At 39.3% G+C, this 16,280-nt stretch overlaps 1 protein-coding gene across 3 annotated transcripts in view; it reads right to left on the reverse strand.

Annotated features, from left to right (window-relative positions):
* Positions 1-16,280, reverse strand: part of DERA (deoxyribose-phosphate aldolase) — a 55,599-nt gene that overhangs the window by 15,859 nt on the left and 23,460 nt on the right. For all 3 annotated transcript variants that reach the window (XR_010885849.1, XM_067306526.1, XM_067306520.1), the window contains exon 6: positions 14,324-14,452. Coding sequence is in view for 2 of the 3 variants with exons in the window: in XM_067306526.1 (XP_067162627.1) it covers positions 14,324-14,452 (129 nt within the window). In the remaining variant the exon portion in view is untranslated. The remainder of the gene's footprint in view (positions 1-14,323; positions 14,453-16,280) is intronic.

Genomic DNA, 16,280 nt, shown 5'->3' on the forward strand with positions numbered 1-16,280 from the left:
GAGAGGATCCAAGAACTCTCAGCTGGTAACAGATGCTCCCACCACTACCTGTAGGGTTGTTTTAGGAGGTTTCTAGCTCATCGGATGGCCTGAATACCAACCTACCCCCGCCTTCCCAAAGCAAACAACAAAAAACAAAACCAAAAACTCTGCCTCTGCAACCACACTCTGTAGGAAGCAAGTCTCTGCTGGGGGTCAGGGAAAGACAGGCTTTTTTTTTTTTTTTAAAGAAACCTTCCCCCCCCAGCTATATTTTTAATGTTGCTTACATGGCAAAACTAATAACTTTATTCCAAAGGGATGCTTTATTGAGACCTGTTGCTGATAAATTCAGCCAGACTTTTGTGGCACAACAATCTATTGAAAACTACTGTAAAAAATGAAGAAAATCAAAAGGACCTTAAGCACCATCAGAAATCGAGAGCGACCCATATAAAGGTACTTAATATGCTGGGGCATTGTTTCTCCATCTGCATTTGCCAACAGCCTACATCCTGATCTGATGACAGACTGCAATCATGGTGAGCATCTCAAACCAGATGTACCAACAATCTGATTAAACAACTGCCTGGGTCTGGGTGAAAAATAATTAAAACCCATACAGAAATGCACTTCTGGTTAGTCCACCGGTAAAATGAAGACAACATTTATAATCTTTAAATCCACATTTTATATATAGATTTTATATTTTAAAAACCTACACTAAATATATATTACCATTTTGTATTTTGGCATTTCATTCTTTTTATTGAAATACTGTGAATGAAAGCATTAGAATATCAAACTCTCTGTGTTAGGTGTATAAATCCTCACAGGTATTTAGTGGAGAGTTATTAAATGTCACTATTCATTGAGACAGTACATTTAATGTCTTTCTTACAGAAAAAAAATCTATCTAAAGTTTGTAGCTTTGCATAGAAATATTTAAGAGCCTCACTTTGATAACAACGGCTTCCTTCATCCACATTTGTGTGTTCAGAAATAGAAGTGGCCGAGCAAAACATTACGCTGCTTTTACTGAGCTGTCACTTGGCAAACCTGCAGCTGATCTCGGTGATGATCTCAGCGTCACACCAGGAAGCACCATCCCTTGGTCTGTCTGTCTTTCCGTGGTCCCCAGCTTCTGACAGAAATGGCAAAAAGTTGCAATACTGTCTCTCCACTTAGGCTTGGTCCTACGCCCACTCTGTTCAGCTCACACACAACAAAGCTGCCCAAGCTGCATCCCAAAGAAATGGGTACTCAGTGTGCACGGACAGACCTAATCCCTAAAGCCTCGCAGGCTCCACACCTTCAACTGTGGCTTCCTGCAATATCTAAATTGGTATTAATAGTTTCTGTGGCGATCCATGATATTTAGTGTCAGGAGTGGGATTATGAGACATACTATTGTGTTTTGTGCTTTCCTCATACATGATCTGAAAGAAGTCCTTATAAAAGTTTAAGCATGATCTGTACTTTTTTCAAATAATAGTTAATCTTAATTAAGTAAACTTTGACCATGCCATGAGACTAAAACTCAGGAAGTTTAAAAACCTGTAACTAGCCTCCTCCCCGCACCTCAACAGAGAGATATTTGTGCATTTCAATAAACCAACTACTTTTCAGAGATGCTGAACCACAACCAAAGTCACGAAGAATTATGTGCACTCAACATGTCTCTATATCAAACCACATACATAGTTCTCTAGTAAGTATTTACATTGGAAAACATTGGTCTGAAGTGGGGTGCATCAGTGTTGCATATACCTTGTCTATAAGTAAGCATAATATCCACTTTGCTAGCCATCTTCTGTAAAGTGCTTTAAGGGCCCCAGACATTAGCCCAAAGCAAAAATTAGATCGTCTCCATTTAACTACCTACCTTTTAAAACTTGCTGCAATCAAAATGACAGAGTTAAACAAAATGGTTACTAGTAACAGGAGACAGTTTTTAGCCAGCAAGCTAAGATGAGTGTGTGCATGCAGAGTTCAGAAGTAAAAGATGTTACAAGCTGTTTGCTTCTCCCAGTGTGACTTTATAAAGCAGCGTGCAGTGCAGTATCAGGTGAATTAGCAAGAATTAAAATGATTAAATTCCCAGGAACCAATGCAGTCAAAGAAAAAATTCCCACTGACTTGAAATGGAAACTGGACTTGGCCCTAAAAAGATAAAATTATTTAACAACTTGATTAAAACAGTTCATCATCATAATTAAAATCCAAGTGCCTACAAAAAAGTGGCGCAAGAAAGGTAATTATTTATGAGGAGTTTTTAAAAAGCCATTTATTGTGAATTTGAGAGAGAAAAGGTCTGAAAGAGTTGGTAGTAAAAAGAGATTGTTTGTTTATTCATAAAACTTACTTTGGTCTAGCATACCGCTAAGAATCCCTAACATCTGCTCAATGGCAGCTGTAAGTAACATTAGGAACACTCAGCCAATTTATATCTCTCCTTTTTATTAAAAAGTAAACAGGTCTTTTTAAATTATTCACTAGTAAATTAACATAAAATCGGTGCTGCAGCAACCCACATTTTGTGGAAAGGCGTTTGCAAGCTTTGTATCATTATGATGATCTAAATCCTTTCTACATTTCACTGACTACTTTACTCTTTATGTGTTGTCCCACCTAATTTAGCAAATGAAAACGTAGAAAACCTACATGCCATATCAGAGTCATGGCCATGAATAATACTAAATGCATCACTGATGCCTCCAATGCCATATTAGTTACCTCCTTCCAACTTGAACCGTTTCTATTCTTAACTTCCCTTTGCCTGCCACCATTTAAACATTCCCCTCAAATAATCTCAGCTCCTCTCTTGCTTTGGTCTTCCATGTACCAGATATTAGACAATAACCTCAACTGCGGAACTCTCCTCTGAATTATTTCTAATTAGTGACATGGAGCACTGATACTAATTAATAATTCTTTGTTCTCATCTATAGCATTTCCAAACGGAGATTGCAAAGTGCTCTGCATGTTCCACTATAGCATTAGCATTCTTAAATGGTGTGAAAAGCACAGGAACCCCTTCAACCCTACAATGCTTCTCTTTACTCCTCAGTTACATATTTTTACTTAATTCCTTGAACATTCCAGCAGAAAAAGGTATTCCTTTCTTCCTAAGTTTCTCTCATGCATTCACTTCTATTTCCTAATATAAGCAAGTTTCTGCAAATGAACTTATCAAAAAGAAGTTCAAAAGTACTGTGCAGTTCTATTTATTTTACTAGGGCTTTTTGGTTTTACTTTTAAGAAACAAAATAGCGTTTCTGCTGTTCATGCCAGAGATAGATAGTTTAAACCTACATGAGCTGTAACTTTAACACGGGTGATGGAAATGGCATAGCTGCAATAACACAGAGTCCATTCATGAAGAGTCTGCCCTGAAGCTACAACAAAACTGCAACTGGTAACCAAGCATATTACTCTGAAGCTAAATTTGGTTACATCCACAGAAGCTGCAAACCTCGTACTTGATCGCGATATGACCATAAGCAGCTAGCTATCAGCTGCACATATATGGCATCTTGTTACCAGAGCTCCACATGAAAATACTCCTCCTCCTCTCACTGGGGACTAAAGGTCAGGAGGAACGCAGCCCTCCCTGGCATGACACCCCACCAGGCTGCTTTCTCGTCTGAGGGCCTGGATTCGGTTTCAAAGCTACATTTTTTGTGTAAAGCTTTGTGTTTCCTTTGAGCTCTCTACATGTTCATTTTCCAGGACCAGTGGGAAGGAGGCTTTTGAAGATACAAGATTCACCATTTTGTGTTGCATAATTTAAACCTAATGTGCTGCACAGAATATAGAATGCTGTCATTTGTTTCCCTTTTGGTCCGTTAGAGAACAATTAACAAATCTTCTTGATAAACTACAAAACTTTACCTCTGTGATGTTTGGGATAGGCTGATAAGTTGGACATGGGATTGGTGGTGTAATTACAAAGATGACAGAATGAAGACTTTTTCTTATGAAAAAGTCCTGGCATCATCAAGGAGGATATTTTTCTACATCTTAGATTTACTGAGAACTCAGCCTGAGAAACCCGTAGCAGCTGTACACTGCAGGGAAAGTCACTTTATAGCACAAATGCTAGAGGGGAAGAAACATCAAAGGGGCAGATACAATCAGATGTCAGATCCCTGTTGACTTGCAGGAAGACTGCGGACTTTGCTGTCATCTTTGTCTTTGAAAAATCTCCTCAAAAGGAAGACTATTACAGGCAACTCCGGGAAAGGTATTATGGGTTGGTAGCTATAAAGTAGGCATAGTTAGAAATTAGAATTTGACTGATGCTGAAATTAAAAACAATCATTTCAGAAATGGAATAAATAAATAAATAAATAAATAAATATAAAAACCAGGAATGTTTCCCAGGGACTGAAATTCCAAAATATAGCTTCAAAGAAGGGAACACTTCGCTTTCTTTTCAACATCTTCCCAGCCTGGCTTGCACTTTGGCAACATGGAACTTCAGGAACTGAGAAAGCCTGGCAGATAGGCTCTAAGTAACTCAGGTACCTACCAAGGTCCCTTTGCAACCCACCAAATGTACTCCAAGCAACCACAGAGGCAAGCTGGAAAACGCCATGGAGGCCTCCTTTGGAGCAATACTGAAACAAACACATTCCTGAAGAATATTCCTATTTTCTATGGCCATATCCTGACAGAAGTATTTTCCTCTGAGAAATGTTTGACTAACTCTACTAAGAAGACCTTTTAAATTCCAGTTAAAACCTTACATTTTTAAGGAAGGGAAAATGGTAAACACGAGCTTAAATGTTTGCATCTGAATAGTCCTGTTCAGCTCAGTGAGACTACACACACGCATAAAGCGGATCCTGGGAATGTGTTTGCCATATCATGCAACTCAACAGTTAGCTTGGGTATTCAGCCCATGTTTCTGCACTTGATGAAGTAACACTTCGAGATATAGTGTCAGCACAATTAGAATGCGATCTGTTAAAAGTTAGAGTCTGATCTTGGTGTGTTTTAAGATCAAGCTTCTTGGATAAGGAGATTATTCAAAATCTCCTTATAACTTCTTGTTTCATCTGACTGCAAATTTTGCCCCACTTTTATGTCTCGGCTTGGCATTCCTTTATGCGTGCATCCATCTCCTGTTATGTTTCTTTGTTTTTCACGGCACTTCTTCTGTTCCTTATGAGTAAATAGGTTTATTTGAATGAGTGTCCATAGTGTTTCAAAACTGCCCATTCATGTTCAAGATCACACGTTCCAAATGTATTTTTCCATTCAACATCTTTCTCTTTAGAAGTCTATGTTCTGCTATCTTGCGCATATATCTTCAAAATAATTTCAGATCAGATAAGCATGATCACTAGGCCTTGCCACCTTAAAAAGCAACAAAAAAAATCCCAGGACCTACAACCCTAAATCACGCTTAGTTTATTTTCACATCTATATCAAGTTTCTGTTAAGGGACTGTATTTCCAGCTACTGCTCCTACTTGCAATCTCTTAAAAGATACTTTAATATTTCATGAGTCAATTTTGTATAATTGATAGATACAATAAATTAAATATTTATTTCTATTTTTCACTTGTTTAGTAGAATTTAACACCTGCTGCTAACATAATAAAAAACAACCTGAAATATCAGAGAAATAAATAGTACCCTGTACATCTATTGATTTTACATAATATTTCCATGTTTTAAAATTACATTCTCTCAAACCATTACCTTCAATACAGGAGCTTCACAGATACTAAGTTTCTTGCTATGAAGCCATGTTATTTTGATGGCATGTTTGACTAGAACTATTCACTGTGCAATGATTTCTGAGTCTGAGGCGATATGAAACTTCAAAAGTTTTAACTCAAATTCCAACAAATTATTTAACATAGAAACAAGGTTTCATTCATGAGGAAAATTAACGCAACAGGGGTGCTTTCTCAGCTCTCTGCATCAGTTGTCATAAATTGAAAGTATACCATTTAGATATTCCTTAATTAACATGCTTTGTAAAGACCCTGAAAATCAGCAAAAGAAAAATGCTATTCAGGCATTTAGTAGAGTTTGTTAAGAGAAGGCTGACCCCTCCCAACAGTATGCCATACTGTCAGTACAAGGCTAATCACTGAAACCGACTAATTTACAACCAGTTTCAAAGGTTGAAGTGTAAAGAATGGCCACTTTCTCACAGATCAAGTAGCAGAAATCTGTGCAAGTCAGGGTTTAAACCCTCATGATAAACCGCAACCCTGCGGAGCCTAAAGTACTTCTCAACTCTTTGAATATCAGTGTAGAGGAAAGTGTAACATGTTGTATGATCCTTACTTATCCTGTTGTATATCTCACTGCAAGCTATGGCCCGTCCTGCCTTCACTGCTGCTCCCCAGGGCTGGCTGCGCTAGTAAGTCAGACTCAGCAGCTCCCACCAGCAAATTTCCAGGCCTTCTCTTACTCAATTTGCTGATTTTAATTGTGACTGAGCGTATCCCATCCTTGTGCACAAACAAGGAAAATGCCTTCTAAGCGGTGGACTACATTTCTGCTTACATCTTAATTTACCAGACCTCATAAAGGTCCTATAAAATGTGCAGTGTCAATTTTATACATGGAAAAATAGGGAAGGTAACTGAGTTGTCAAAGGTGATTATAAGTCAGGAGCTGCTCTGCTATCTCAGTCAATCCTACCCATCTTCTTCTTTCCTGGCCTAACTTGGTATTCTTCTGTTACTTGAGAGCTGCTTGAAAACAGCACTGTTTCTGTTTGCAAGTCAGGACGAGGGGTGGGGGTGTCAAGAAATGTTTTGGACGCAGCAAAATCAAATAAACAGGTAAAAACCAGACAGATGTCATCTGTTTTACATCCGTATTTCTTCTGTGACTTGAGTAGAGGCTCTACATTGCTATTTTCTAATTACAGTAGAACACCATTAATAGAATAGACTTTCCACAAAATTAGCAAACTTAATGAGTCACCAAGCATCCTGGTATGACAAATATGAACTACCCCGATAACTGTCTCCCCTCAGATATGACTGTACAGGCTAGCTAGCGCACAGTTCAGTAAACACATAAATAAATGCATAACAAAACATGGCATCGCATGCATGTCTGGGTTTCTAGCTTAACAAAGTGCAAGCAAATGAGGTTTTACTGTATACCCTCTAACTCTGTTTTCCCCTCACAGATTCTCTGCATTTTTCAACATTTCTGTTTCTCTTCTGTATTACTTCGGTCCTCTACCTACCCATACAGGCTTCTGTTGCTCTTTTGACTTTACCGAGAAGACTTTTCAATTAGACCCTGCCCTAGTGTTTCTTAACCACTTTCCATTCCTTCGCTTCTGATTCCCTGTACATACATTATTGAATTCCAGACAGATTGTTAAGTCTCATTTTGCATTCCTTCAAGGTCTGCTTTATTCAAGCCCAATATTTTTTTGTGTTACTGCTCTTTGTATGGACCTTCATCAGTAATTTAAACCTGAGGATGGTGTGATTGGATCATTAGAATTTTTCAACGCCAACCTTATCTATCATGCCTACATTATTTCTAGTGATTAGCTTCAGTATCACTGTTAAGCTTGTAGGCAATTACATCATTTACGGAAGCAGCCTTGTACTGCCTTACTGAACATGCAGCTATGTGCATTTTTATACTACTGGGTTCTTTTTATTTTTTTCACTCTGTACAAGAATAAATGAAGTCACTTGTTCCTGTACAGACTGATTACATTTAAAGACTTTCCATTTTACCAAGAACATTTTTTGATCTAATTGCTAATCCAAAAGCATTTTTATTCCATAATATCATTCAATATTTTGAGATAGAACATGTTGTTCTGACCTGCCCCGTATCTTGCTTTTCCACAGCACACATCTTCAGCTTGTGTTTTGTGTTCATTCCTTGCACTGAACTTTCAGTGATCTTAATTCGAGTTCTGCGCGTGCAGAACAAGTGCAGACTATGCAGAATGCAAGACATCTGCTGCAGCAGAAAGTTATCAACTACTAATATAATTCCATAGAATTACTGTCCTGATGAGCCTTTTATAGCTGCCACACTGTAACCACTTCTACATGTCCAAGAAAGCAACCACAGCTATATTCCTAAAACTACATACAACGCTACATCTGCCTGATGCAAAGTGCTGAAGTAGTAAAAATTCTGCAAGTTCAAATGCATCTTAAATTTTTGAAGGAATGGGCAGATCTTAGGACAAATGAGGTATTGTCTGTCTACCAACAGGCAGAAGAAAGCTGACATAAACATCATATTATGTGCTCTCAGTGAACTGATAGAAATTCAGAAATGTGCTGATGCCCACACTAGATCTAAACTGTACTACCAGACAATCACAGCCTAGGAAAATCTGGGATTAATCTTTACCATCTGCTAACATTGGTGGGAGAACTCTGCCCTGCCCTGTGCTTTGCTCTGTGCAGACAGGAAGCAACAGGCAAGAATACACTGCATCTTAAAATCTACCTTTTCCCGTTGGCGAGCACAGCTCAGCCAAGGTGGGACAGCAAGCCGTCCATATCATTCCTTGGACTCACACCGATTCCTTCTGTGTTGGAAGGAGAGAGGAGATGGCCACCAGGCTGGGCCTGAGAAGGCCTCAGTTACCTGCCAGAGAGCAAGTCCTCTTCCTGTACATTCAGAAGAATATGGACTTATTGGTTGGTGGCAAGCCCTGTACTAATAAGTCTAAAATCACCTCCAGACCAGAAATCAACATCACCTGTCATCTTGGAAAGCAGTCAAAGCCACTTCACAGCCCTTTCATTGTGTAAAGGAACCGACAATTTTAACTTGCTCTGCTTATGAAACATGACAACCATACCCTGCCCCTAATTTCTGACTGTTCGTTTACAGGGTAGAGGGTACCCTTTACAGATACACTCAAAACTCAATACAATTGGTTGTATTTCATATGTGTAAAACAAGACACAAATTAGAATCACTGTTTTATAGCTGTTACCAAGCCTCTTCCCTGCTTTGGTTTCCCTTTCATTTGGAAATCCTCTGGACTCTAATGACTTATTAGTGTCAAATTACAGCTGAAATTATAGACAGGCAGTAAGTCAGGAACCCAAAACCTCTGATCTCAGTTTGACTTGCCTGTTATGATCTTTGCCTTGTACTTCACAGGAGTATTGCGAGATTTATTCTGCTACTGTCCGTATACACTTTGAATATGTAAAGTGCTATCTAAGTGCCAAGAATTATTATTTATTTAGTAGTCTTGTTTCCTACATTAGTAGCATCTACACAAAGCATGCCCTAGATTTTCAGTCAAATTTTGCTAGTTTGGTCTCCTTTCCTCTTTTAAATTTTTCATAAAACGGTTTCTTGGTAGAACTTCTGCTTTGGATCATAGCAGTCCACATCCAACAGTAGATAATGTATTCCTAACACTTAGGCAGCTGCTGGCATATTTACAGCTATACCATCTAACCCTGTTCAAAATACATCTTTGCAAGACAATGCTCAAAACAACAACAGCTACAGGTACATTATTTGCAAAAAAAAACAAATAAAGAAAAGCAAAAAAAGTCCAGCTCGTTTTATAAACCAAAGATAGGGTTCATAAATAGAATGACCAGGAGCCCCAATCCACCTTCTGCTTTCAAATGCAAAGACTGAATACTACAGTCCTCAGCCAGCCTCTCTCTGGATTCAGGACAAGGCCAACCTACTCATGATTTCAGGTTTTGGAAAGGCTTTCTGTGAAAATGGTAAGTGTATATTAACTGGAACTGTTCTCATAAGCCATGATGAAGCCTTGAAAGACTGATAGTGAGCTCTCCTGAGAACTGTGAGATAAAGTTTTTCTTCCCCATTTGGCTAGATTATTTCTGTTCACTTTGGAATGAACAGTATCAAAGCATCCAAAAAAAAATGCCTGCTTGCACATTTCATGTGTTTTAATTTTATCCTTCTAGCCTATCAGCATCAGAGACCTTGTTGCCTCAGCCATCTTTTGCTGCTTTTCACAGAGGGTTTTTTTTTTTGTGCGCTACAGATTCTAGATATTATGATCTTTTATCATTAACTCATCCCCTTTCTAAACTCAGTTTTTACAGGGGCCTGTATCTCAAATTACAATTTATTTGACTCACTGCTTAATGACCTATGATAAAATTGTTTAATCCTGTATGTTTAGTAAAGTTGCAGTAGAATATACATCACTCCTTCATTTCACTGCTGTGTTTTCCTTAGCTTCCCAAAGATGAGGTAAAAGAATTCTACTGTGGAGACCAGCTTTCAGAGTTTAAATGACATAGAGAAAGTTTTCACTTTTAAAGTAATTTACTTAATCACTTCCTCCATCTTTCCCTCCAGTTTGCATATTAGAATTAATATGAATTCTTATACATAACAATAAAGTTTTTATAATAAGGTAATATGGCTGAAATATGATTTTCCAAAATAAAATCCTTATATGACTGAAATATGCAAATAACAGTCATCCACGCCTCTTCTGAAACTTTTCTCTCCCACTTAAAAGTTTATTATCTTCCCATTCCTCATCTGGCTTCCTTGCAGTTTCTGATGTTTGTGACTATATATATACACATACACACACACACACACACATATATATATACACATACACACAAAATGGGCCTCCCTGTCACAAGAAAACTGTGTACAAGATCTATCTTTTAAAGACACCAGGATGAAGAAACAGTACAGTTCCCAATGGTAGGGAGAGTCAGGCACTCCCCCACTTGTGTTCTTTCGGACTGTGTCTTGCAGGAGGATGAAAAGATATAGATTTGAGTCTCTCTTGCAGAAATGGACCTGACTCACACAAGTACCCATCAGATGTGGAAAACCACTCATTAGTTTGCTCTGCTCAGCATCTGGAAGCTGCCTGGGAGAGTCAAAGATGCAGACAGTTTCCCTTGAGAAGCTCATCTACTCAACCCCCCTTGAAAACTTCAAGAAGCTCAAGAAATGGCAGTGGACAAGATAAACAGACAACAAGCAAAAATTCCTGACTCCTTACACAGACCTTCTCGCAGTCAGCTTTCCAAAGGCAACGTGCTGCTTTGGCAGCAACACAGAGCCACTTAGGTGCCCTCCCACCTGACATTATTTCCTCCTTAACGCTGCAAGAATTGCTCCTGCCAGCTGACTCACTGCCCTTCAAGGGCTGTCAGCCTCTTTTCGTGCAGGGCTTGGAAAACGGGTTCTGAATTATTCCACAGGAATTTTTAGCGTGTCAGTCAAGTCTGTAAAGGTGTGGTTAAAAGAGTTTAAGAGAAGTGGATGCCTGTCCCTGTTGCGATGCCTACCTCTCTCTGTACTGAGCTAGAGAAGGAGGAAAAAGCATGCATGTACTTTGGAGATACTGTTTCAGACACAGGAGGAGCTAAGAGCCACTGCTTCAAACAGAAGCAAATTATTATCTTACTTCCCTGTGAAGCAACGCTTTTTCCCCAGTTCTTGCAGGAGCAAGCATTAACATCTCGCACACAGGCATGTTGTACAAAGGCAGGGGTCCACAGCAGCGTTCCTGCAACTGGCCTCCTCCTCCAGTGCACTGCTGAGATCTGCAGGTCTCACTGGGCTCAGTCTTACTTACTGTTGCCTACTCAACGGCTGCTGCTGAGCCCTGCACACCCTGTGATTCAAAATACAGCCACTTGCCCACACAAGTGGCCTGCACAATCTGTTCTGAACATAAAAGTGTGTGGGCACTCCACCTCACCTTGAGCATGGTTCTTTGCATTCTTTGAATATCCCAGCCAATGCGGAGGTGCACATTTCTTCGCCTTTTACTGTACCCTTTCAAGTCAGTAATCAGCAGCTGGCCTCCCTTCCCACAGCTTAATCCCCAACTTGCTAGCTGAATCAGACTAAGTGTAGCATGCTGGTGTTCCCAGCAGATACCAGTAATTCCTTAGGCCAGCACAAGAAAGACTGCACACAAATTTTGGAAAGTTACTTGGGAGAGGAAACATCTGGATTCTGCTGTGTCCTCAGCTAGGATTTTGTGATCCCTATATCATAGGCTTATATCATGCACTGGGAAATAAAATCAGTTTAAGGAGTGCACACCATTTCCTCAATTACACTGATACAACTGCATGCAAGATAAGGCTGTAAACCAGATTGCTGAGGTGATGAACATTTAATAAACATAACCAAGCAACCAAAGAAAACCCCAACAAACCACTTACCCCTTTTCTGGAGTGATTTTCAACTGCATTACTTTGAAAATTCACTTTACATTGCAGTATCATAAGCACTTGTAAGAGCACAACTGAAGGAGCAGCAAATTTTGATGCAAGGACAGGAACAAGCGGCTAGAGGCAGCAAAAATTCTAAAGCTAATTTTGCAATTGAAGCCAATATACTGTGTGACTAATTTCCCCATGTAAACCCAATCACTAGAGTCAAGTTTATCTCAGGTGTTGCTCTTTTGTCTTCAGATAAAGCTCCTGGGGCCTGCCATATTCACAAAGTCAGCTGCCTGCCTTCCTTCTTTCAAATCATGGCACCAACTGAAAAAAAAATATGTATGCTAAAGCTAGTATTTAAACCCATAATGCCAAATTACTTTCTCTCCAAAATGCTACAAATATGCAGATAAAACAAACTTCAGCTGGAATTTGGGGTTCTCAGCAGTCCTGAGAAGTCAGAGCCTGCAAATATGGCCACTCAGTACATGTATGTAAGGCACCAATAAATTCTGGTTTTTTTACACCTACCCACAAAGAAAAAGCAAGAGACTGAAATAAGGAAATTACTGCACATACTCATATGAATAACTATCTTATAAAATGAATAACTCTGCAATGAAAATCATTAACAATAGAGCCATCTGCTGTATTTCAATAAAACTACACCAGTAAGAAATCTGAAAATGTTGTAATGCATTACAAGTTGAATTTTTCACTACTTTGTATTACAGAATGTGATCATAATGATTAGTGTATCAGTTTAAAAGACAGGATAACTTTCCTACACCTCTTTTAATTAAAAGCAATGTTTGCTGGCATAATAATTATCCTTTGTATCTAATGATACTAACTGGCTTAGTAGCTGAGCATGTAAAAAACATGAAATGCCTCCCATTCCATTTGAAGTAGATAAGCATAGTGTTGTGTAGGGAGACAATGAGGTCAGCAGCAAGTTGAATATTTGTTTTAATACAGACAACTGAGACTTGGGTGGCTTTTTCTTGCACTAAAGTAAAAGCATTTCCAGGTTAGAGGACATTACAATGGAAAAAAAATGAACATGAAAAAGATGGAACATTTAGAAGTCAGACCAACCCAGTGGTTCTCAGCATATAATTACATTTCCCTCTGTTAATACACTTGAAGTCTCCTCTTTTAGGCACTGTGGATGAAGCAGATGTATAGAAGGGGTTTCAAAGAACAGAACCTTTTTCAGCTGATTCCTAGTTCTGCACCTTAGAGATGGTATTAAACTGCAACCCTAATATCTTGGTGAAACTAGGGAAACTTGTACCAGTGTAGGTCCCAAGCTGCAGCGAGAATATATTGCTATATATCCAACCTCAAGTGGGTGCTTCGTCACATTCGGAGTCTGCAATGGCTACAGCTATACAAAGAAGTAATACCTACAAACTACAGGCAGCTCGGAAAAATCCTACCCTGCTCATGGGAACGTGTTTCTTTAGCTAAAAGATTCAGAATAAAAGACAAACTCCTAAACATCAAGTTAGAAGTAACTTAGTTTTCAAAACTAGGAAAGATTGAACACTTTTTGACACACCCACTGACAGCTGGTACTGAATGTCACTGCTCTTGAGTGCATCAGTTAGAGCCAGTTATAATCCAGGTCATTTTAGCACCTACTCAATGGGTGGTGCTCTTCCTCTTGCTGCCTTTCCAGTAGAGTTGGTTTCCCAAATCACATCTCACAGATATGGTTAGAGATCATAAAACACAAATGAGAGTTGTCAGGATGAATCTTCACAGGGAAGTTCTCCCTGTATTTAAAATAGGTTTGCGAGCCATCCACCTAAATCACATCTGTATGCTTTCCAGAACTGCCTGGATAATATATGCATCTGCCCCAAATGTGTGTGTCCCTAATTAAATATACCAAAGATCAGATGTTTGACAACAAACATTATTTGTTCCCACAATTTTTATCATTTAGCAGTTTTAAGTGTTATTTAACATTTCGTGCAGTTCTTCTAGGTTATACAAAACAAGTGACACTTTAGTACTACACCTGCAACTTCAGTAATTGCTGCATAATGGTTTTTGCCTACTATACGCAAAACTAAACTTTTGTGACTAGAATTTTTAAGGTCCATAAATAATATAGCCAAGAAATTTCTTAGCTTAAAAAAACCCAAGCATATATTTACCTGCCATCATAGCTACCATACTGGCTTTGTAGACATTAGCAAGCGACCCTAGTTCACCCGTTGATAGGATTGTTTTCATATGAGCATCCCCACAGGCCTCATGACACTGACGGATCTCCTCGTACAGATCTGTGGATAAAAGCATTTGAAAATGATCAAAGTTGGCTGAGAAACATTTTCAAGTGTGGCTGTAATTTCCACTTCTGGATTAATTTCCACTCTTATAATTAGTCATAACACTCAAGAACTTAAGTTTTCCAAGTTCAATAAATTGCATGACTGGAGGTAATTAACAATGCCACACAGTTTCAGACTTAACTTAATAGCTATTAATGTCATTTCTCTCAAAACTAAGAATGTGCACAGTATGCCGAACACTCATGAATATGTCAGGAGTAAAAATACTACGATATTTAAGCTTTTGCAGTATATTTTCAATATTGATTTTGAAGCAGCTTTTCCTGCAATAAATACATTAGCAATTTGAATCAGTACTCAGGGACGGTTACATTTTCCTGTATACATCATGTCACCAATCTCTCTGTCCCCTTCAACCATATTTATCAAAGGCTAAGTCTAAAAAACAACAAAGGTGGGATCCATTCAGTGCCACTGGAGATGCCCAGGCATAACCCACACGGCTTCCAGCTGCCACTGAGAAGGGTCCACGTCCCCCTCAGGTCTTCTGCCAAAACTCCTAGTACCACAGGGCTATCTTGGGAAGTCTGAACTAGATGCTTGCACTTAGGCACCTGAATCCCATGGTTTTCTGTTTCCTGAAAATAAGAATTTCCTGAAAACATGCAGCCTGATCGACGTGGGCTACTAATATCCCCACAAGGGGAGACTGAAACCTGAGATCGCACCTTATCAGCCAGAGACTCCTCCCCATGGATCTGCATTTACAAACCAGCTCAGGCTGTTGCAGAGCTTGTGGGGTTACCTAGGATGTAGATCAGCACATAGTGCCCTGAAACGGCTCAGAGAAGCAAACATCACGCCAGGACCACTCAGTGGAGGGCCAGAGAGAAAACAGCAGCCAAAAGTTAGGTCATCTCAGCTCATCTTGCTGTGGGACTACAGCTCCCAAACCTGAACTCAGGCCCTAGGTCTGCCAGACTTTTGGGTTGCTTTTCTCATTCTGTTGCATTATAGTCTAAATTTGTCCTTAGCTGACAAATCTATTTCTCAGTAAAGTTGTTGGGAATCACAGGCATCCAAGGGCAGAACTGGACCCTCACTTTTGATCCACACGCTCACCAAGAAAACTGGCTGCAATTTAGGAAGGAGATTTGTCATGACCCATCATATATGCAAGCATTGCCATTCACACTGACACAGACAATGGGACTGACTTATTTAAAGCACACTTGTAGATTGAAAGTAGGCTATTATCTATGTATCTTAATTCAACCGTGAAATGAAAAGCAAAACCTGTCCCAGAGTTGTCACTTCTTCCTCACAGAGAGCACCACTCACTTTGGGGGGGGCTCTGACAGTCTTTCTTCTGACTTCTAACTTTCCTTACCTCTCACCTCCAAGCAGTGAGCTTGTCTCTGAGGCTAATCATCACACATCCCCCCTAGCTATTGCTTCTTAAAAACCACTACTCAACCTTTTGGCACCAGGCTAAGCCACAGAGAAGCAAGAACAGTTAGGCCAGGCCAATATTTGACTGCTTATTGAGAGTTTACTCAAATCAAACCATCACAAACTTCTGCTTTTGAGTCTACAAAGCATCATGGCAAAAGGTACTCTAACTTTCCAACAGTTTTGTATTTTCACAGACTCATTTCAGTAGGAACTAGAATAAATTTGGATCTAACTGATAGGATTTCTTTAAAAATGCTAGAACCTGTGGGCCTGGTCAGGTAATGAAACATGAGGAGCACAGGAAAACCTTCCCACCCTCTTTACCAAAATTCATTGGTTTTCCAACGAAAAGCTAGAAATTAAT

This window comes from Apteryx mantelli, chromosome 1 (genome assembly GCF_036417845.1).
Source record: "Apteryx mantelli isolate bAptMan1 chromosome 1, bAptMan1.hap1, whole genome shotgun sequence".
NCBI classification, from domain to species: Eukaryota; Metazoa; Chordata; class Aves; order Apterygiformes; family Apterygidae; genus Apteryx; species Apteryx mantelli.